A 24,740-nucleotide genomic window follows, 5' to 3' on the forward strand; every position below is an offset into this window, starting at 1 on the left:
AAGGAGAGTATAAGAAGAGAGGAGAGACGCAAGGGAGAGAGGAACAGAAAGAAAATAAAAAGAAGAAAGAGGGTAGGTGAGTCAGGAATTAAGGACAGAAGAGGAAATGAGATGAAGTGACAGATGAATACGAGGGGGGACAACAAGAGAAGACAGCAGAGGGAAGGAGATGAGAGAAGAGGACAGAAAAAGAGAAGAAATGAAAGGAGAGGGAAGAAGAGAGACCATATGAGAGGAGAGAGGAGAAGGGCGAACGGGACTCAGACTGCTTTCATGAACATAATAAAGTTGATCAGCGCTGCAGCATCAGATCCTGAATGACTTACTGCATCTTGATTCACCCAGCCTCCCCCTGCTTTACTATACACTGCTTTATACGTGTGTGTGTGTGTGTGTGTGTGTGCGTGTGTGTGTGTATGTGTGTGTGCTTCCTAAAGTGCTCATCTATCTCACTGAGAGAGCAGCATAAACCTCAACAAGAGTTGCTGCAGAGAGAGGGGGTGCAAGGGAATGTAAAAATGAATCAGAAGAGGAAAGAGGGAACAAGAAAGAGGGGAAGTAAAGGAAAAAGGAAAAGGAAGAGAGAAACACACATCCATAAATCAAAAAGAGAAAGAAAGCTAAAAAGAAAGAAGAGATGATGAGGGGATGAGGGGAAGTGTGTGCAGAGACAGCTCCAATCTCTCTGTTTCTGCTCTCAGTGGAATAAACCAATTCCCCTCACTGATTCCTCCCTCAGCAAAACACCCCCCCTCTGTTTTTTTCTTGTCTACACTGTCCTCATTCTGAAACGTCTCCTGTTGTCCGTACAGCATCCTGCTCACACTAAAAGCTCAGTAATTTTAGCTCTGCAGAAAAATACAGCTAACAAAAACTGCAGTGGACCAGATTTCTGGTGGCATTAAAATTTCTTATACAAGTTGGTCCAGGTACAATTTTGCCCTGTGCAACTTCATTTCAGCTTTGAAGCCCCTGAAGTTTAGGGCTGTGTCTGGTCACTGAGGTGCAAGAATCTGGTTAAATACTGAATATCTAAGGGGCTAATCTAGGTCAAGTCTCAAGAAGGCAGGGTCTACTTCAAGTTTCTGAAGTTAAAGCTTGGGTTCAGTTTAAAGTGTCTGAGGTGAAAGATTTCAGTTATTCCTCAATATTTCAGATGCAAGTCTGAGTCAAGTTATAAGTCTCTGAGGTGAAGGCCTGAAGCTAGTCTGAATGTACTGGGTCAAGTTTGAAGTCTCTGAAAGGCAAGCCATAGTCAAGTCGAAAGTCTCTAACATTTAACTATGGGTAAAATCTTAAACTTCTGAGGTGCAGAACTTGGTTATATAGTAAATATCGCAAATATCTAAGAGGTACAGATCTAAATCAAGATTGAAGAGTCTACATTTGAGCCTGGGTCAACATATAAGGTGCAGGTTTGTTAGGTGCAAGTCTCTAGTATCAAAGGTGCAATTTTAAATGTTAAGTTTGTAAGGTTCACCTTACAAACATTCACCTATACCTCACAGATTTCAGATTTAAAATGTTTAACCTTAAATCTGTGAGATGTAGGTCCAAGTCTAAGTCTCAAGTCTCTGCGGTACAAGTCTGAATCAAGTCTCAAGTCTTTAAGGTAGACATCTAAAACAAGACTGAAGTTTGAGTCTGGGTCAAGGTTAAAGTCCCTAAAGTGAAATAACCCAGTTAAATCCAGAACATTTAAGGTGAACATTTGTAAGGTGCAAGGCTCTACTTTTAGAGGTGCAAGAACCTGGTTAAATCTTAAATCTGTGAGGTGTAGGTCTAAGTCTAAGTCTCAAGTATCTGATGTACAAGACTGAATCAAGTCTCAAGTCTCTTAAGTTGGAATCTGGGTCAAGTTTGAAGCCTTTTTGAGGTGCAGAAACCTAGTTCAATCCCAAACATCTAAGGTGCAAGGCTGTGTCAAGTGTATGATTTCAAGTAAATTTTAAGTAAATCACATCTCTGAGGTCCTAGTCTCTTCTATCAAGTCTAAAGTTTGTAGAGTGCAAGACTAAGTCAAGTCCTAGACCTCTAAGGAACAAGTCTTTGAAGTCTGTATAGTTTCTTGAAGTCTCAAGTCTCTGAAGTTTGAATCTGGGTTAAGTTTGAAGTCTCTGAGGTGCAGAACTCTCTGATGTATAGGGGCTAAGAGTGGTCCAGCGGGCTAAGCGCTGTCACTATGATCAGAAGATTGCCAGTTCGAATCCTGTTTATGTAGCTTGCCATCGTCTATCAGAGCCCTGAGAGAGCACAATTGGCCTTGCTCTCTCTAGGTGGGTAGATGGTGATCTCAACCCCACATCACTCCAAAGGGTGATGTTGATCAGCACAAGGCGTCTGAGCTGATGTATCAGAACCAAGTCGCTGAGCTTTTCTCTGAGCGCACTATGATGCTATTCAGTTCAAAAAGAGGTGGTGGCTGACTTCACATGTATCGGAGGAGGTATGCGCTAGTCTTCAGCATCCTGGTGTTGGTGCATCACTAGTGATAGAGGGGGGGAAAATCCGACATAAAAGGTATCTAATGTATAATTCTAGGATGCAACTCCAAGTCAAATCTCAGGTCTTTGTGGTGTAAATCCAAGTCAGGTCATATGTCTGTAAGGTACAGGTCCAAAATAAGTCAAATTTGCAGTCTCTGAGCTAGAAGTCTCTTCAGTAAAGCCTGAAGTTTCTAAGGTGCAAATCTGTCTTATCATATTATTTGTAGGCAGTGTATTTGATAATATTGTTAGTTTCTGCATCACATTTATTGCACGTAACATTTTAAGTAGACCCATCAGACCGAGTATTTTTAATAAAAATCTTAATAAAAGTTATGCGAAGGCATATTGAACTTGACACCACAGAGTCTATGAAAAAATGGGTTTAAAGCAAATTACTCAGCCTGACTGTTTTCAAACAGTCAGGAGAAGATGCAATTATATGGTGGAAAATCAAATATTCCTCTAGATTTTTCCTTAAAATGAAACTTCACAAGCATTCAGTTCAGAGTTTGAATTGAGTTGCCAGTCAATAACCTGCAAGTCTGAGCTGATTTGTGAGTTAACCAAGGTGTGACTTGAGTCTGAATCTCTTACTTATTTCTGCATCCCCGGCGAGTCCTTCATAAATCAGTACGGTGGATTTAGTATGAACCTATTCATTCTATACTGCAACTGCAAATGTCTAGCATGGTTGCTGTCATATGTTCTAATATTTTTTAGCCTCAGGTCAATTCACATCTACACAGCTTTGTGTTTAATACTGGTGTTCCAAAATCCGCTGCGGGCGAAGCTCTAGTCCTTGCCCCTTACCCTGCTCCTGACGGATCTTCTCTCTTTCTGCATAGCCTGCAGCTGCCATGTTTAGCCGACTCAGCCACCTGTTCATGTCGTCTACTCCATCGGCTGCGAAGAAGAAGCTCTTGATTTTGGGATGGCACGCTTTAAAAGCACTGCAACAGAAAAAAACAAGCGGCTGGGAAAGAAAACACCCTGTGAGCTTAAAATAAATTAAATAAATAAGAGCAGTGAATTTTTAATCACAATTCTCTGTTTTAGAGACATCAAATTGTCTTCCATCACACTGTAAAAACATTTCCTATCAATCCTGTATTTATAATGCATTCCTTACACGTTCCCTTAAATCCCTAAAACATATTAAATATTCATATCTTTCATATTATAAAACATTATGTATTTAGGTTTGTAAGATGTTTAACTGTGAGTATGCTCAAGTAAAAGATACTCTAATAACATCTATAGTTGTACTCGGTGATGACATAATTACTTAAAAAAGCATAGGCCAGATGTCACTCCATGAGACGCAAGAACAGTAAAGTAAAAATATACTGTTTTGAATCTGCAGTAATGTTTTGTATTTAATGACTGATTAAACATGCACTGGGAGAGTGTAGAGGGGGCGGGCGAGAGAGCACAGGGGGATGTGTGTGTGTTGAGTGAGGTGGAGAGAGAGGGAGGCTCGCTGTGTGTGTGTGTGTGTTTGTGTATGAGGTGGAGAGAGTGCAGGGTCTGTGTGGGTTTGAGAGGTGGCGAAAGCACTGCATGTGTGTGTGTTCAGGCCGAGTGCTTGTTTTAGCCTGTTAGCTTGTTAGCTTGCTAGCCTGCTGTTATTTTGCTGTGGTTGCATCTGAAACCACACGTGCTTTCACTGCTTCCAGACGGACGCTACAATATCTTTTTACTAAGGAAAATAACAAAAAAAGTAACACACAGTGAATTGGATAAGAAACTTTAATCTGAATACTGGATTGGTAATAGTTACGCGTTAGATTACTCGATACTGAAAAATACAACGGTCAGATTAGACTAACGAGTTACTAAGGTACATGTTACGTACATCACTGGTTGTACTGTATTTGACTGTACTGTACTGTATTTTGTATTTAACACTAGAACACTACATGCCAGTGCAAAAAAAGTCATGTACTAAACCCTCTAAAGTGGCCAGGATTCAAAAGTGGGTCCAGGCTTATGAATAACTCAAATAGTCTGCATTATTTTCCATAAAATTCTGGAATAATAAGCGCTGTAAAAACTCAGAGAATGGCATTTTTTTGGTCTGCTTTCTCTAATATGCGCATGTACAGTGCAGCACTTACTACTTCTTGCGGCACTCGCTGGCACGATCAATCTTAAACTCTGGGAGACTGACGAAGCCCTCAGCTTTTTCATCCTAAAAATACAAAGAGAGAGAGAGAGAAAGAGAGAGAGAGAGAGAGAGAGAGATGGGTGTATTTTGATGAAAGTGTAGGAGAATGTCAGGGCAAATCTCTCTCTCTCTTTCTCATACACACCCACACTCACACACACAGCTGTAATGAGACCTCCATCCTCATTAGGAGTCACACCTCCTCCTTTTCTTTCCTCCTGGCTCCATTCCTCTCGTGCAGAGAGACGCTGCTGCAGCACTTTAAGGCTCGTGACAGGGACTTTATGGGAATAAATGAAAGACATAAACCGTTGCAGGGCTCTGTAAGCCTGTCTGTGTTTGCAGAACCCATGCAGTCCAGCACCTCGCACAAGATCATCAATTACAGCACAGCCAGGCAGCAGCTGAGACATCCCTCCAGACCTGAAACCAGCCAAACTCAGCCGAGCCAGAGCTACGCTAACAATCCCCTCCTCAACACCAATATCCCCCTCCTTTACACCAAATTCTCTCCCTCTACACCCAAATCATTCTATTCTGCACCAAAATCACCCACTTCACACCCAATTCAGCACCTACAGTAGTACATCGCCTTCTACATCAAAATCAGCCTCTACTACAGCAACATCTTATACACCTAAATTATATTATTCAGAAACTCTTCTCTGCCTCTGTAACATCAAAAATACACTCCTCTAAAAACAAAAAACATTTATTCAACACCAAAATTACTCTCCCCTACAATAAAAAAATCTCATTACTGTACACTCACTACAATTACCCTCTACTACACCAAATCTCCACAACATCAGCCCCCCTATTACTTCAACATCACCCTTTTATACACCAGTTTCACACTCTCCAACACCAAAATATCCATATTTCACTCCTGTCACACTCTTTCACAGCAAAATTCCCCTTCTCTACATCAAAAAACACCCACTCCTGCACTAAATCTCCCTTGACTACACCAAAATCACTTTCAGCTACAGCAAAATCACCATCCCCTACTGCAATATTACGTTCTGCTACACCAAAAAGACCCAACCCTACACCAAATCTCTCTCTACTACACCATAATCACTTTCAGCTACAGGAAAATCACCATCCCCTACTGCAATATTACGTTCTGTTACACCAAAATCACCCAACCCTACACCAAATCACTTTCAGCTACACCAAAATCACTTTCAGCTACAGGTAAATCACCATCCCCTACTGCAATATTACATTCAGCTACACCAAAATCACCCAACCCTACACCAAATCTCTTAACTACACTAAAATCACTTTCAGCTACACCAAAATCACCCAATCCTACAGCAAAATGACCCAATTCTATACAAGTATAAACCTCTTTTACACCAAATCCACCATATACATCAAATACCCTCCTTGAATACCAAATCTCCCTTTCACACCACACCACACTCCCAACAACTTCTTCCTAAACTACACCAAAGTTCTTCTCTATAAATCAAAAGTACAAATAGTACACCAAGATCTCCCTCTTCATAACAAACCTCAATACCACAGTTTGCCTCTACACCAAGTCCCTCCCTCCAGACCTACAGACTACAGGACTAAAGACATTGTCAAAAGTCCAGGCCACAATGGTAGCAGCCAGATTCAGGGTCATTAATTTGAACTGAGAAAGAGCAGGAGACAGAGAGAGACAGAGTGAGAGAGAGTGAGAGAGAGACAGTGTTTGATCTGTCTGGATCAGTGCTCAGGGATGCTGTGGGTGGGATGGAGCAGTGGTGTGCTTTGTTGCTGGTTGTTAAAGTGAATTGGGATTAATTCATCCGCACACCAGAGGACTGATCCAACACCAATTACAGCCTTGTCTCAGCTCAGCTCAGCTCGTCCTCAATATTTCACATAGTGATGCTGTTTCTCTCTGAAACAATGATGTCTGCCATTCATACCTGCAGTGCTTTACTAGAACCCCGCTAACATCCACAACAACAAGTGCAAATTCTGCTGCGCTCCACTGGAACAGACAGGTCTCCGTCAGGCTCCAATGCATTTTTAATGAGGTGAGTTTGGCTGATCTGTAGAAGCACTAACCTCCTCATTCATGTACCAGTACAGACAGGCATCCTTCAGGACGAACCAGTACTTCTTCCACTTCTGTGAGAAGTAGCTCTTGGCATCTTTCTTCTTCCACAGCCAGCCCTCGCAGTCTCCCCGGCCCAGATCTTTACACGAAATTCTCCTCTTACTGATGGACGACAAGGGTCCCCCTGCAAAACCAGCACATAAAAATTAAATAAAAAATATCTAAGAGTCTGAATTATACTATACGCCAAATTATTTTATGAAAGAATAGAGGTCTATGAAGAATGTACACAGTGCTTAATATATCAATAAATGACAAATTAGCAAAAATAATTGCTATAATAAATAGGGATGAGCCAATATATTGATATTGTGATATATTATTTTGATTGTATCATAAAAAAGGCATCAAACATAGATATTATTTTTATTGAAACAAATGAGCTCTACAGCTCTCTCTAAGCTCTCCCTAAGACTCACCCTGATCAGTAACACAGATGTTGTGAACTATCGTAGAGAATTGTCTTGCAATATATCGAGTATTATAGATTTACAGTGTTGATAATATTGTGAGATGCCCTGTGATTCCCACCTCTGCTAATAAACAGTAAGTATTTAATTTAATCTTTGTGTAATGTCACTGCTTGAACATTTTATACAGTATATAAAAAAGTGTGTCTGCAATGTGATTGTCTGAGGGGCGTTCTATGTGTGTCATTATCAGCCGGTAATGCACTGTAACCAAGGCTCTCCTTGTATTACTCCACCACATACAGGTAACCTAGCAACGATGCAGTGCTTACAAGCCAAACGCAGCTACAAACAGAGCAGCAATGGAACTATTTTAGCTCGCAGAGTTTTTATAACCAAACAGATCATATTTTTCTGTCCCCTTTAAAACAAAATCTTTTAATAAACAGTGATAGTGGAACTGTGCTATAATCGCAATAATACACTTGAGGTTTGTGCTATAATGTGTAATATTGGCACTGCTGTGCTTAAGTACGGTACTCGGCTGCTACGACCGCAGCACAGCAGTGCTAATATTACATGTTAAAGCACGAACATCGAGTGTATCATTGTTTAAATGAGTAATGAACTATTTATCAAATTAGACGTTTTTCTAAAAATATATTTTTTTCTTCTTGATTTTCTAGACTGAATATGGGAATATACACAATGCATATATCCGCTTACAGCTATTTTGCTTCACACACTGATGTTGCTCTAATTATTTAATCTTGAACAATCTCTGCTGTAACATTAAGGCACAATGCAGTGCAGCCAATCAGTTTCATAGTTTTATTCTAAGGCAAGGTGAAAAAAAATTTTCATACAGTTTTTGGCACCTGAATGCACACGAACATCAGAAATGAACAGAAATGAAAATAAAATACATTTAAAAAATTTAGAAAATGAGCCCTTTAATACACTATTATGTCAAAGCCAACTTAAAACATGCATTCTAATGGACAAGCCTTCGTGCTCATTGTTAATAATAGTCTCTCACACTGAGCAGCTTTTAATTATTCATAATCTAATAATTTAACTCCAAATTCAGTTTATGAAGCCTTGAGGGGCGTCTGAAAATGAGAATCAGGTGGATTTGATTAGCTGCAATGAAACTCTGCAGGAGAACCAGCAGGAGCTAAATAAATGAATAACATCAGGGAACATGTTGAGTAAAATGTTAAAACACACATTAATGCCTAATATCACTTAACATCTATTCGTACAAAACAGCTTAAAAATTCAGGACTCTCTATAATTATTGACAGTTCTGTGAAACGTTAGCAAAATGGCCTTAAGAATATTTCTAGCTTGATCATCTAATTTAAAAGTAAAAATAAATTAATACATAAAATTCTACAGTTAAAAGGCTCTGCTGTAAATCGCTCTGCTACAGCAGATATATATATATATATATATATATATATATATATATTTTGTAAGTAATTTATTGTAATAGTTTTAATTGATTTTAAGCTTATTTAAAAGCTGATTTTTGGGATTTAGGGCCCTCTCTGGTGAGAATGGGTAATTGCACCAAGCATGTGGAAGAATCATTTTAAACTGGGTGGGTGTGATGCGGTCTCCTTTCAGAGCGGATGAATCCAATTCCAGGTTATGTTCAGTCAGAGAAAGAAAGAGAGAGAGAGAGAGAGAGAGAGAGAGAGAGAGAGCTCTCAGTCAGAAACTTCACTTTAACTACACACTTTGTTTTTACTATGAGAGAATGAGAATGAGTTTCCCCTTCTGAAGTCTCCATTGCTCCACCAGCCGCTTGCATTCAGTAAAACTGAGCCAGATCCTCTTTTAGAGGCTGTAAGTGTGACCTAAGTATGTTAAGACACGTGACTTGGCCTGAAGAACTCCTGCATACAGCGACGAAATATGAATATATTAGGCTTAGCAGGGATGGTCGTTTCAGCACACTGGTACCATTAAACCCAATATTTAATCCTTTCTTTATTCAGAAATGCCTCTGCTTTCAGTTTAGAAAGTAAATAATATGGACTGCCACTTTAAAGTACAATAAATTAACTAAATATTACCATAGATTACATATTTTCCTATGGAGAAAGTGATGTTTTACAGCATATTTATCTATCTATTAGTTTTGAGGAGGGCAATGTACATTTGATGGCCAGCAGCAAAAGGACTGAATAACACCTTTCACTATGTAATCAATAGGGGTGTCACGATTCTCTAAATCCTCGATTCGATTTCATTTTCGATTTGAGGGTCACGATTCGATTCGATTCTCGATTTTCTTGTTTTTTTTTCTTGTTATTATTTTATGCCTCATAAAATTTAAATAATATATTTATTATTATTATTATTATTATTATTATAAATATTATAAATATTATTATTATTATTTATTAAGATATATATGGTAATGCCATCTAGTGACTTTTTTTGGTAGCAACAGTGTGCACTATTAAAACAAGCAGTTTATCAGAGCTGTGTGTGGATGGCTGGTGAAACTGCTCATTACATGAAGCTGCAGTTCTTCATCCAACCACTAGCAGCAGCAGCACAAGCCCCGCTCTCTTCACTCAGTCACTACTTCAGTACAGCCCAGCCACGGGCTACAGGGCTCAGCCAGTCCGTTTTTACTGTTTCTGTAAACAAATAAAGGTTTTAACCCCACTAACCGGATAATACAGCTCACTACAGTTCATCTTTCAGCCCAAGCAGCTAACAGCAGCAGGTTAGAACAGCCGACACGGAGGCACTGCTCGGATACATTATAAACAGGTCAGTTAGCGCGCTGCTAACCTCAGGATGTTTATAACTACGGAGTTTAGTGGACACACCACGGCCACCAGGTAAGTCTTTTAAAGGCTACTGAAGACTATTAAAGGCTATTAGAGTGTAACCCCTGGCTCCCAGGGGTTACAAGAGGTTATTGAAAGCATTATTGGGGGGCAGAAATCAGTACAGGCTGGTTAGATAAGTGATGTGGGTATTGTCTTATAAATATTTACACATAACTTATATCTCTCCTGAAAAGCTTTTATTTTAGTCAGAAACACGCTTGTGTTTACTTTATCTGAGAGAAAGATGTTTTTTTAATTCAATGGAAAGCAACAGGTGTAGTCAATTATAAGTTTAAGATTTTTAATCCACCTCACTGTGATCTATAGTCAGTGTTCTCAAGTCACACTGACACACGCATTTCAGCGAGTTCACACGCTCTCACCTGCGCACACCCACCCCTCCGTTAGATACAGATACAAAACCTGCGCGCCCAACCCCCGCCCCCCCTCCCCCGTCGGACAGATAAAAAACAGTGATCACACTCCCGCCGACTGCGCTCATGCAGTGGCTATCTCTATGTAAATGAATAGGATGCGCTGTGTTGGTGCCGCGCCATTTGCGTAGCGCGCTGCGCTATTTGCGTAGCGCGCGCGGGAGGGATCGTCGATCCTCTTTTTGACTTCGATACTCGAGATCGTGACCTCATTTCGATTCGATTTCGATAAAATATCGAGATCGTGACACCCCTAGTAATCAATGAATGTGAAAGAAATACTGTACACAACTTTATGAAAAATTCACACAAACCTTTGCTCTTCTTCTTGGACTTGGATAACAGGGAGGATCCCTGGAACGTCTGGGGGAAAAACATCAGATAACATCAAAAACATGAGTTCTGATGAAAGAAGCTCTGATAAAACAGAATCAGCACTGCTGCACAGTTCACCCAGCTCCAGTAATCAGTGTTCAGTAACAGGAGATTACTGTAGGTAAACATACATCATATATGTTTCAACTCCTATTAATCATTCAACTATATCTGCTTCAGTTTATATTCATAAATATTTTACATTTTATGGCCAAAATATCAGACTAATTTCAAACAATATCTTGGTGTATTGTTTTCAATAATCTGAAAGTAAAGCTGTATGCAAAAGTTTGGACCCCTGTTTAAATGATAAAACTAAACTTACTGTAAATAGCACCTGTCTGGAAACCAAAGGATGCTTTACAGTCGTCATTCTACACACAATCTTTTACTTTTGATCATCTGTGTATAGGCATATATCCACACACACACAAACACACATACACACTCTAGGGTAACCTGATCAACATAAAGTCCTTAAAGGAAACACATTACATTTACATTACATTACATTACATTACATTACATTTTCCAGACACTTTTGTCCAAAGCGACTTACAATGGTGAAGTACAAAAGTAATAGAAGTTAAAGGTAAAACATCTTTGGATAGGGATAAAAGGAGGTCAAAGGGAAATAATAGGATAGAGAAGTGAAGGAGGGGAAGAAGGAAATGAGGTTAGAAGTAGTTAGTGTGTTAGAGGTGTTAGGAGAGTAAGTGCTCTTTGAAGAGCTCTGTCTTCAGGAGTTTATTAAAGATAGCGAGAGATCCTCCTGATCTGGTAGTGGAAGGTAGTTAGTTAGAGGTGTTAGGAGAGTAAGTGCTCTTTGAAGAGCTCTGTCTTCAGGAGTTTATTAAAGATAGCGAGAGATTCTCCTGATCTGGTAGTGGAAGGTAGTTTGTTCCACCATTGGGGAACTCTGTATGAGAGCAGTCTGGATTGCTTTGTGTTTATGTTTGTTTCGTGAAGCGAGGCGACATTCATTGGAGGAGCGCAGCGGCCGGGAGGTAGCGTAAGCCTTCAGGAGTGATCAGTGCAGGTAGGAAGGAGCTGTTCTTTCATCACCTTGTAGGCGATTGTAAGAGCTTTGAATTTAATACTAACAGCAACTGGTAGCCAATGGAGCTTAATGAGCAGTGGGGAACACACGTGTACACTGGGAGAACATAGAAAGTCCACCCAGATACAGACTTGAACCACAGACCCTAGTGCTGTGAGGTGCACGTGCAAACATAAACACAACTGAGATGGTGATTTGAGGTGATTTGGGATGAGCTGGAGCTTCACAGCGTGAAGAAAAAGCAGTAACTATTGTTCAGCACCTCCAGAAACTCCTTCAAGACACTGAGAAAACTATTCCAGGTGACTCTACCTCTTGAAGACACTGAGATTAAAATACCAAGAGATCTGCAGATCTGTACTCAAAAATAAATGAAGTATTTGTAGTAGAAGAATCTAAAGTATTTGCAGGTAGTTGCAGTAGTTGCAGGTGTTCCTGTAAAGCTTTAACTAAATTTACAATGTAAAAAAATCATACTTATACTATATATACTTTATACTTATTTTTAGTATACTACCATGTTAAATGTATGTTTGGGAAACTCATATTCAAAAGAAAATTTTTATGGTTAAAAACTTGTTTTAAGGTTGCATGTTACTGGATATGGAATCAGATAAGACAGTCTGTCTTCCTTTCCAAGAATCTTGTCTTTTAAGACATGGTTGAGAACATTTTAGACACAGACAAACTGTTTCGTAATTGTATTTACTGTATCTCACTAATGTAATGATTTTGTTATTTATCTTTATACAGTATAAATACATTAAAGAGCTCTTCCTAGCAGTAAAGCAGAGACTCTTTACATCACTGGTGATGTAACTCAGTCCGTTAGAATACTGGAAGCTGGTTGTGCTGCTGGTGTTTTAGTTACAGAGGAAGAGAAAGTGCTGTAGTGTGAACTGTGTCTGAGCATGTGTGTGTTACTCTACAGCAGTCAGGTCCAGTCTCAGCAGAGTGATGTGACGGGACGGCTGAGTGAAGATGCTCTTTATGAGCCTGGCCTTGTCTCTAAGAGAGCTCTCAGCACCTCAGCCCTGCTCTCAGAGCCAGAGAGGAAGAGAGAGAGAGGCAATTTGAGAGATTCCTCTGACTGGAGAGTGTGAGGGAGAGGCAGAGCGACTGAGAGAAACGAAAAGAGAAAGAAGAGTCTGTCAGCCTCTTACTCCACTGTTCAATCACACCACGACACATCAACAACCCACTGACCTCTCACTCCCTACTTATGACAGATTAAACTCAGAGTCAGACCCGAAGAAAGAGAGCAACAGAGAGAGATAGAAACAGAAAGCCAGAGAGATCCAAAAAGAAAGAAAATAGACAGACAGATGGATAAAACTACAAGAATAGAAATAATTAAAGATTAGAGAAACAGAATAAAATTATTGTAAAAAGAGGAATGAATAAGAATATAAGAGAGACAAACAATGAAAGAAAGAAATAAATGAGTGGATGGTTGGATGATGGAGGAATGACTGGATGGATGGAAAAAAGATAGAAAAAGAGGATAGACTAAGATATGAAGTATAAGCTGAGGGAGTGAAAAAGAAAAAATAATAGAAGACAATCTTTTGAATAGATGGATGAATGAATGAAAAAAGACAATAAGAGAGGAAATACTATGATGAGAGTGTGAAAAAAGATGGATGGATGGAAAATATATTGTAAAAAAAATAGAAAGGAAATAATAAAAATATTTGAGAAACAGAAATTTTAAGAAAGAAAAAAGAAGATACACAGAGCAGACTGAGGGATAGAGGGATCTATGGATTGATTATTAGGTATGGATGAAAAAAGAGGCTGTAAAAGAGGAAAGACTAAACGATCTTGTAAGATTAGAGAGAGTGAAAAAGAAAAGAACAAGATGAATAGATGGAAAATTAAATATAGAGAGCAAAATAGAGAAAAATAAAGAGCAAAAAAGAGAGGAAAAATAAAAAAATCAAAGAGAAAAGATGACAAAGAGTTGATGGATGGATGAATAGATTGGAAACACAGTAAGAGAAAAAATAATTAATATATTCTTAGGATTAATTAACAATATATATTTTATAATTAATATAATAGCAGGAAGTGGAAAAAAGAGAAGGGAGAGAAAAAAGGCAGATAATAAGAGAATAAGAGAAAGAATAAGAGGTGGTGATAGGGTCAGGATTAATTGATATATTGTCGTGTGTGTTTGAAGGATGCTCAGGACGGCGGGTCGGTGCTGATGTTGAGGGGTCAGCACCGAGGTAAGTAAGCAGCTGGCTGCTTTCACCTGGTGAGTCACGCTCTTTAAAGAAGGAATTATGGGAAGGTGATGAATCTCTCCTTAGAAACACTGTGGTCACGGTAATGTAACTCATTCTCCAACTTTTCTTTTCCCAATCCAGAACTTTAGAGGTGTTGTACCACGAGGAGTTTTACTTAGAAAAATGGTGTTTGGTAAGAAGCAGTATATCAACTGCATAATAAAAAAGGCACAGTGTTTCATCTGTACACACACTCTACTCTACACACGTCCATATGTTTGTGAATACTCCTTCTAATAAAAACATTTAGCTACTTTAAGTTGCACCCATTGCTGACACAGACGTGCAAATTCACAGCTTGTCAGTCTCTGTAGAGAAGTCCTGCCAATAAAATAGGACCCTCTGGACCAAAGTATTGAAATCATGGGTAATAAAAGTATTTATCCTGCTTTTGTTGGAATAACTGTCTATACTGTCCAGAGAAGTGTTTTAACTAGATTTGGTTGCATTTAGCAACAAGCGCATTAAATGATCATCACCACAATTCCTCTCAAAAGTAAAGAAACACCATTACAGAGTACAGAATTCAATTTAAAATAAGCAACTATTTACTAACATAAAAATACACTTTTAGTAGATAAAATAAAATCACTTAAAATAAACTTAAATAATCTAAAAAAACTACATCCTGTCAGTCATGTTTGCTTTGGACTCTGAAGAGCACATACACTTCTTTTTCCCAGCACTCTCTCACTCAGGACTAGAATGAATCATCAAATCATGTGACACTACGTTGTTCCGGTTCACCCAGCTTTTGATTGTTTGCACCTGTGTTATCAGTATCAATACCCCTCAGTTTGATCTGCTTAATCTGTGTTGCTGAGTATTGCCTCAGGTTCTCCAGCTCTTCTACAACGCATTTCTTGTTGTTTATTGGCTTTTTGTTTTTTTGACCCATTTCTCTCTTATCTATTACCCTGTTTGGCATGCCCAGTTTATTACTTGTTTTCTTGTTGCCGACCTCACTTGAATTTTTGACTACTTTTTTGCCTTATCCCCTTTCTTCTGGATTACCCATGTACCGGCCCTGCTTACTCCTCTTCTCTAATCCCTGGTATGTTGTTTGTTTATGCTGCTTTACTGGTATTGACCCTGCCTGCTCTTGACTCTCCTTATATGCCTTTTCTCTTTGTTAAGAAACTATTTAAACTGTTTAAACTGTATCAGCGTGCATCTCTCCTGGTCCTGGCCTGTGTGATAACATTAAGCTCAATAAAAAAAATGATTTAGACTTTACAAGATTGCTAATATATCATTTTTTGCAGTGTAACATATAAAAATAAAATGATATTGAACAAATCTTTGTTTCCTTAAATTAGTACTATCAACAAAAGATTTAAATAATTCAGGCACTTATTATTGTTATTATTATTTTTAAACACGTGCATAGTGTAAAGGGGACATTTTTGAGCAAAATAGAAACACAAAGAAACAGTTTTTTAATAAAAGTGTTGCCATACAGATCCCTAATGTGTTTTTAAAGTCAACCCTTTGTTTCTCCTTTTTGTCCCCAGCCTACTATCTATCATCCTCTCATCTGTTCTATGACTACTCTCTTTCTCTTTCTCATCATTTCCATCTTCTCCCTCTCTCTCTCCTTTTCCTGTCCCTCTCAGTCTCCCCCTCTATTTCCAGGGTCAGAAATAAAAAAACAGAAATGCAGCACAGCTCTCTCAGAACAGCGAAGAGGCTAAATTGAGAAAGGAATTGCTTTTCAGCACGATTGTTCATAAAACGCAGCGCTGCCTTCGGGGAGTAAGTAGGAACCTGCTGTCAATTCACATCCAGCGACTCCAAAAACACGGTCAAAAAAGTGGCCTCACCGGGCACGCAAGAGCAGCGGCGCTGGCAACCGCAGCAGGAAAACAGCAGCAGCATCTGTGGAAAGCGACCCTCCACACGCTGCACTGAACTGGACTTGAGTGATGGGCGATCAGGAGGCCTTTTTAAATTCTTGTAGTAAATCAGCAAATCCTGGATGTCTGGGTTAAGCTAGCAGCCGCAGGAATTAAGCAACAGGACCGGACGCACTGGACTGTGTCTAAAGCTTTCCGACAAGTGCTTTCCTTTGGAGAATGTGTGTGTGTGTGTGTGTGTGTGTGTGTGTGTGTGTGTGTGTGTGTGTGTGTGTGCAGCGTCCAGTCGATCAAGTGAGCAAGCAAACACTCTCCTCTGGTGCAAGAGAGGTCAGAGCGCTGGCTCAGAACAGCCAGTGACTGCAGTATACACTACAGCTCTCTCGCTCACCTGCTCTCTCTCACTTTCTGCACTGCAGAATACAGGCAGCAAAATCAACTCTAAACTGAGTTACGCAGCTCTACACAACACACCAGCTGACCATCACTGAACACTGATCTCATAGTCTCCAGTTCTGCTGATTATTCTTCATAATTTGATCTTAATATTTGGGCAAAATACAGTTAAATAAGTCATACACAGTGGTTTTATTCTGAATACTCTGTTGCAGACAAAAAAACATAAAGTGAACTTCCCTTAATTCAAATCACTTAAACGAATATGATAAAAACCTATTACTTATACTAAGTACATCTTAATCTAAATGATAAAGTAACTGATTACAGGGTGTTTTTTGAGTTAACTCAACTTTATATATTATGTTTAAGAACAAATAGTTTCAGAAGAAAACTATTTAACACTATTTTACCATTATCAGTAAATGTAGATGTAAATTCACTGGTGGTTTCGAATAGTAAATACACTGGCATGCCAAAAGTGATGGCAGAAGACCTGCTATTGTCCCATGGCTTTTGCCACATCCCACGGAAGCTAAAGAATGTTGCACTCTGGTCAGTTTTCAAAATCACTCACAGGATAACACCTCACAACTTCTACAGGTGTGGGGGTTCCCAAACCATCCACTGAGGTAATACCCTATGAGTTGGGGAGCCCAAGAGCAGAATATACCAATTCTCCAAATAATCCTACTTTAAATAAGGTCTCATGGTTAATGTCATATGTTATATAAAGCTAATGTTGCTCGCTTTTGCAACAAACTTCAAAATAAGGGCCCTATTTTAGTGCTTTGTAGGTGAACCATCAACTGTGCAGCTTGATTTAGGCTGTGTCAGTTTGTCTTTGCTATCATAACAATGGCAAAAGTATGTCTTGTGCGGCTTGCAACAAGCAAATTACATGAACTAATTATTTCAATTAATCATCAGTGTTTTGGGCGTAAAGTGAAATAAACCAATCAGTGTGTCTCTTGCCATTCCTATTCAGAGCGATTTAAATAGTGCAGCTACCAACACGTGTTCAATGCTTCTCAGCTGAGGAACCTGACCTGCATGTTCCAATGTGAAGGTGCACTAGTAGGTCAATTCTGGGAACAGCAGTGTTATTTTAGTGTGTATTCTGTTTATTGTTGCTGTAAAAGATTATAATAAATATATAAAAGTACAATAAATATCTCACTGTGAATGTCTGCCTAGGTTGTATCCAGTCAGTGGTGCACCTGTGTTTTCCGTGGCCAAGATAGCAATACACCATGAATTTACCTGAACACAACTCACTTCAAGACCACCACGCCCATTAATGTAGATATATTCACAAGCACCATTGCTATTTAAATGATGCAGGGGCAGGCATGAAAACAGACTGGTGGCAGTGTTGCAGATAGGTCACTTAGTCTCTGCCAGTCTGTTGGCAGCATGTTGCTAAAGGCCTCAATCAGCTACATCTTTAATAAAAATAGTGTATTAAGTATACTTTTTTAAAAGTAACGTAAAGTAAAGTAAAGGAAAGTAAAATTAAAATATGTACTTAAATAAATACTAAATCTGCAAATTTTGAACAATTTAGGGAAACTTTAGTATATTTCAGTTGTAATTAAGCTATATTTAAACACAACATAAAAGCATTATATTGTGCTTTTGAGTGCTTTGTTTGTACAACTTCTGTGAATGTCAGGTGCGGGTGCAGGGAGGACGCGGAGGCGGACGCAAATGCAAACAAAAAAGGGATTTATTAAAGAAAACAAATACAAAATACACCGGGAATAAACTGAAAACAGGACTGAGGAAACTGGGGAACACATAGAGCACTGACAGACGATAAACGTACAAGGATCGACACCGGGGAAATGGAACACGGACCTTAAATAGAGGTGCACACACACACAGGAAACAGGAAACACCTGGGACGAAGGGGCGGAGCTACAAATGAACACAGGTGAGTGGAAAAACACTGGGAATGAAACACAGAGGAGCCGGGTCACATGAGAACATACAGACAAGAGAACAGACAGGACATGACAGTGAACTTACGAAGATTTAAGTATGTTTTTTTTCAAACACTTTTTGAAGTAAAATGTAAATGTAGTAATTTACTTATTGATGCACATATTGTGTACACCTTAATGCTACTGGAAAAAAAAATACACTAAAGTGTACTTTAAGCTGTATTTAATGTGGAAAGTATATATTTTCTATCAACACAAAAATACATTTTATGGAAATACAGAGAACATATATTTAATGTGTATTTTTATATTAAATATCAAGTATATTAAATTTAAAATGCAATTTTAGTATTCTTTACCTAATTTGAACATACTTTCAATGCTCTTAAGTAAACTTCCTTTTCGCAAGGGACTACACAAGGAATCAGTGCCCTAGATGTACCATACATCAAAACCAGCTCACCAAATGTCCAGATGACAAATTGTGATTAGGGGAAGAGCAGAAACTCCATTTGATTGGATGATGAGTGGTAGAGAAACTTTCTCTCTCTCTCTTACACACACACATACACACACACAAACAGAGACACACCCTTCTCACCCTTTGGAGGGTGTGTGTAAACAGAAGCAGCAGGAGCTACTCAGTGAAAGTCACCCTAACACAGGACGTCAACACTCCAGCTGAGCGCACACACTGACACCTTTAACACCTCTGTGCCTCTATATATAGAACTGCGTTTGTGGAGGAGAGAAGACAGGAGGGACCCGAAATGTCCCTCGGGTGGACGATGCTATCTGCACTGTAACTAAATGCTGCTACCTCAAACACATGGAGCAGAGCTGTGATTAGGGATGGGCGATGTTATTCCTGTACTCATCTTAGTAATAGCTGACGTAACATGATATTAAACAAGGGCATAGGGAATTCCTCTGATGTTTCTGCATAATAGGGTGAATAAAATGTAAACAATGTCAGTTTGAGATGTATGGTGTGAAATTGCAAAGAAATTGAATGACTTAATGAAACTTAATGGAACTTTTGGGGGTAATAGGAATCACAACAAACACGTGTTCGGATACTCATTTTAATGACTGAATTGATCTACAGTAAACTAGGGTTTTAGCAGTATACTGTTGCTAAGGATACAATGTTGCAGTGGTTAGTGGTTATCATGTTGTTTACATTGGCTTACTAATGGTATTAGAAAAAATAACAATACTACTGAAGAACTGTTTTAAGAAGAATAAAGTTAATGTTTTGGAACTGCTAAGTCTCAAAGCCCTAAACATCCCAGAATCGAAGCTTTTCTGTATGAAGAAATTGACTATTTTTGTGCCCCAGACACAAAGCTTGCATGGGTGGCCAGATTGACCCACAGTGGCAAGCAATGATAAGACTTTCTCAGTAGCTGATCAGTGAATATATACATTTCCGTATCCAAAATGCCCATCTCTACTCTGCTAATGGTGGTAATAAATAACCCAGCTACCTTACTGAGGCTCAGTGATTAGTTGGATTAGTCCAGCAGAAACATATCCATATCCAGTTTGTTGGTTTCCATGGCTTCAGCACACTGTTTGCATGCTGTTGTGTTGTATACCTGGAATAACCCTGGTTTTTAATCAGAGTTTTCATGCATCTTGGCATGTTCTCCTCCAACAGTCTTACACACTGCTTTTGGATAATGTTAAGCCACTCCTGGTGCAACAATTTAAGCAGTTCAGTTTGGTTTGATGGCTTGTGATCATCCATCCTCCTCTTGATTATACTCCAGAAAATTTCAATTTGGTTAAAGCAAAGAAACTCATCATTTTTACATGTTTTTTCCAGAGCTGTATAAAGCCACAGCACTAATCAATCAGAGATACCACATATTCCCAATATGGTCAAGTGAGGGGTTTATATTAAGTCTAGCATGCTGAGACATGTGAAGAACCTGAATGTTTTTAACTCCTACTAAAATGACCTCACTGAATAATAAACACACTTGGAATAGAAAGCTAACTGCTAATTATGTAACATCAGCTGATAGATAGATACATAGATAGATAGATAGATACCCACACTGGCTAAAATCACTCTTAGTAATTAGGATAGGGTAGAGACAGAGGGGTAGAGTGAAGTCTATAGTGCTTTTTTGGAGTTCCAGGCCACTGATAGCTTCAAGTCTGGACTTCAGTCCTCCTCAGAGACAGTCTCAACAGTTGCACCACTTGAGAGCCCATGAACGAGCTTCAAACTTTGGTTATTTTTTATCATATTACTTTTTTTAATGTGAGCAATCAAACAGCAAAAATGACCAACTTGCTTATTGTGTCCCCAGTCTGTGCTCTGCTCGCACGTGCGTGTCACAGATGGAGCTTGTCCAATCACGGAGCTCGAAACAGCGTGGAAGGTGACACTGTGACAGAGCCCCGCCCACACCAACGCAGGCACCATCTGCCCACTCAGCATCCATATGTGCTTGGAGACAGACTCACACACCTCAGTGTGTCACCTAGTTTCAGTGTTACCATGCAGTTCCACATAGTTTTCCAAGTCCATGTGTGTGTGTGTATGTGTGTGTGTGTGTGTGTGTGTGTATGCAGGCTGAGGGCTGAAGGTGTGTGTTCGTGGAGAGAAAGCGTCTGCTGCAGTCTTCTGTCCTGCAGTGGCAGAGCCAGCTCACACAGCTCCTACTAATAACCTCACTAACAGGAGGTCTAAACTCCATATCACACACACACACACACACACTTTCTTCACGCACACAGAGGGAGCGGATATGAGATTCCAATAAGAAAGGGCCAAGGCGCTCCTGCTGAAAGCTAAACACAGACGGCCCGCGTGGATTAATCTCTGCACAAGCCTGTGTTGGCAGCAGGCCGAGAGACCTTGAGATAGCAGAGTGAGGACCTGAATGAAAGCACTCGGAGCAGAGGGCGTGAGAGCGCGATTGTGAGAGCAGCTAAAAAAAAATACAGCAAATTAGGGGTGTGACCCTCTGACCTCACTTGATTGCACAGTTGGAATAGCGAAGTGGGTAACACCACACCGCCACTCTCCATGCATTAGAATGAGATTTGATTTCTTGCTTACTTCTTATTAAAGAAACACTGTGCTATCTCAATAAGAGTTCTTATAAAAGAGCCACATCTGCCTGTTTTCCTGCAGAATGAATGCATCTAGCTACTTTAAAGGATTATTAAGGATTATATATTTTCTGTAGTGACTCATGAATTGATCAGGATGTAAGATTAGAAGGAAACATGCTGAGTTTAAGCACAGGCAGCTCTAGACAGCAGAGCTTCAAACAGTATGTTGTTCTTATTTGAACTGCGTGGTACGTCACGCAAATCTGTGTAGGTTTTTGCATTTACAATTCTGCCCAACACCATTCCTTCAGTCCCATTTCCACACTCAGGGTTGCCAAGTATAGAACACAACAGTACAAACAGTGCAAACAGTAAGCTGCAGCCTTGGAAATGGGTGAACTGGCTATTTATTTGTACTGAACAGGTATTCACTGAGCTTCAGAAAGGTTGCTTACTATAGCTAGGTAATTAACCACCACCACCACAACTAGCTTAGACACTGAAACCGATATATAATCACTGATCAGCTAGACTGTAAAACATGTCATCACTTGCCATTGTGTGTCAATCTGGCAACCCGCATGAGCGTCGTGTCTGAGGAGCAGTGGGTGGGACAGAAAACTCTCTCCAGCTTTTGGAAATTGGACTCCTTAGTCATTTCACTCACTCCCTCTCATTTATTACTGATTATTCCTTGAAGATGCAAACATGTCTGTTGACTAACATGTCTAGTTCCTGTGGAGAAGTACAGCTAATTAAATTGGAGCCTCTGAAGGAAATATAAACATAAATGGTACCATGCCTTATGTCAGGAATTGAAATGTGGAGCAGTGTAATGATGGAACAGTGCTCTCTGGTAGCGCTTTATCAAATACTTTTGGGATGAGTTGGGGAGATGGAGATGAGATATGGTGGTGACAATCCACCATCCTGACCACACCTACATTCTCATTGGTGAAAGCAATCAAATACCCAGAGCAATGTTCCAAAATCTAGTAGAAAGCACCACTTGGACAGAGAAACTTCAACGAAAGCAGGATAATCTCTTTTTTAATACACTGATTTTGAAATGAACAATAAATAAGCAAGTTTCAGAGTACAATGTTTTGCCCATATAATGTAGAAAACACTAAAAAGTAGTTTAAAAATGTGCCGAATTTACCATAATTTGATCATTTTGACTAAGGAACAGCGGGAGGGAGCAGAAAGCTATAAGAGTGGAGGATCATCAGGTATAATTTTTTTCTATTGAACACCACATGGAGTTAAGATGTTCCTCATTTTTGGCTTTCTCTAGAGTTCAGCACTAGTAAAGATGACCTAATTGAGAACACTTACATGGTAGAGTGAGGTGGAGTCTGAGCTTGGTGTGGACATGGACTCCTGACGGAGGACTTCCATCTGCAGGGCGGGGAGAAGGGAGTAGTGGGCGGGGCTTCCACTCTTCTCGCTCTTCTTCTTTGTTCTTTTACCCGTGTCCCGTTTAGCACTGCGGCCGGTCAGGTACTCCTCTGGAACCTTGTCTTCACTCACATATCGCAACATAGAGTTTTCTGAGGCACACAGAGCGGGAAAGACAAAAGAGGGAGGGAAACACATTTAATGTACTTCAATATGTAGTTAAAAAACATCTTTCATTTGTTTCCTTAATTCCTTATTTCGAATGAAGACAGACATTATTATTCATATTTCAGATTCAGGAAAACAAGCGGAAAACAATTTAAACAGAAGCCTCAAGAACTGAATCTAATATCAGATCTGTTATTTATTGAATCCACTCTTTTTTTTAGGAGACTAATTTTAAAGCTGTAATACAGAGAGATTTTTCTATACCTCCAAAGTCTTTGTTTTTCGTTTATTCTCATCACTTTTCTAATCTGATCAGATTTTTTTCTTCTTGATCAGCTCCACATCCTTTCAGACACACAGCACTGTTGAGTCACTTTCTATATACAGTAGACAGACACACACAGAAGCACCTGTGGACCATTTCAGATCTGAAGCAAGAGCAGAGCTTGATGTTCTCCCCTCTATCAAAGATGAAAGCTTTAAAGCAGCATTATGTAACATTTCTCCTTAAAATAGCAGCTAAAAAATAATACTGATGCTCCACTGGCTTGTAATAGGTAGAGTAGCATCGCTGTTGTTGATACTCTGGTTTCGCCACACCAGAAACTGCAGTATGTAACTCTGGCAAAAACAGGCAAGATAGTGCTCACAAAAAAAACGTTATAAAATTATTATATTTGTTTAAAATCCTGAAACATAATTCTAAAATGAGAGTCTGAAAGCTTTATTCACTCTAGTGACTGTTCTGTATGTCTCAGATAGGCGTGGCTCAAAGTGTGAAATACAATTTGCGGCTATAGAGGGAGCCCTGGAGTAAGAAATATTAAATCTCTTATACTGATGCTTTAAGTGCTGTAGTTTTGGGGGTCTACTAGATCTTCAATAACATAATTTAAACAAAGATTTATTTTATTAATCTTTTATATATTTAGGATATTTTAAATTATTTTTTTCAAGTTCTAATGTCTTAACACCCATTAAAGGGGTAAAAAGGTGTAAATGCATTATTATGCTATTAAATTATTATTTCAATGGCATTAAATTGTCTTAAAATCACAACAATGTTGTTTGTTGTAATAATTACTGAAACATTAAATTATCCATACAAAAACAGGCCTAGATTTAATGGTAAGTAAAAATCTATATTCTCTTGGTATGATGTCAGCACAATATTTCCCTGTGGGTGTAGAGTATAATTACTCCAGCAAATTTTTAGTGGCATATAAAAACATGTATTGGCTGAAAAATAAATGATAAACTACGCTAAAGCCCTATCCGGATGGGATTAGTTTCTCACGTATGTGTACGTGTTTTTCTCAGATGTACTCTGAGAAAATTACAGGCTGAATTACCTACTATTTTTTGCTGAACTCCGTGGTCCTTCAGTAATTTTAGTCCCGTCCGGATCCACATCTCTGAGTTTCATCACCTCACGTTTAATAAAATAGCTACTTGTTCACTGCTACACGACGTGATTACACTTTGGACGCGTGTTTCCACAGAGAGCCACATAAGCACAACAGAGAGTGGAAATGGAGGAGCTACTGAACGCAATGTCATGTGATCGAGAAATCCAACTGGTCCTCCTGTTTTTTCAATTGCAGTCCGGATGCAAGAGTTTTTCACAGGCTTCTCCCTGAGAAACTAATCTCATCCGGATAGGACTTAAGTGTAAGACGAGGTTAGGTTAGGGCA

At 39.2% G+C, this 24,740-nt stretch overlaps 1 protein-coding gene across 4 annotated transcripts in view; it reads right to left on the reverse strand.

The window, feature by feature from the left end:
* cnksr2a (connector enhancer of kinase suppressor of Ras 2a) overlaps positions 1–24,740 on the reverse strand; it is a 177,036-nt gene that overhangs the window by 29,162 nt on the left and 123,134 nt on the right. For all 4 annotated transcript variants that reach the window (XM_049462856.1, XM_049462835.1, XM_049462846.1 and 1 more), the window contains 5 exons: positions 22,815–23,029; positions 10,792–10,840; positions 6,727–6,902; positions 4,607–4,680; positions 3,300–3,439 (listed from right to left, as the gene is read on the reverse strand). In XM_049462856.1, coding sequence (XP_049318813.1) covers positions 3,300–3,439; positions 4,607–4,680; positions 6,727–6,902; positions 10,792–10,840; positions 22,815–23,029 — 654 coding nt within the window. The remainder of the gene's footprint in view (positions 1–3,299; positions 3,440–4,606; positions 4,681–6,726; positions 6,903–10,791; positions 10,841–22,814; positions 23,030–24,740) is intronic.

The sequence above is a fragment of the Astyanax mexicanus genome, chromosome 1 (assembly GCF_023375975.1).
Source record: "Astyanax mexicanus isolate ESR-SI-001 chromosome 1, AstMex3_surface, whole genome shotgun sequence".
Taxonomy (NCBI): Eukaryota; Metazoa; Chordata; class Actinopteri; order Characiformes; family Acestrorhamphidae; genus Astyanax; species Astyanax mexicanus.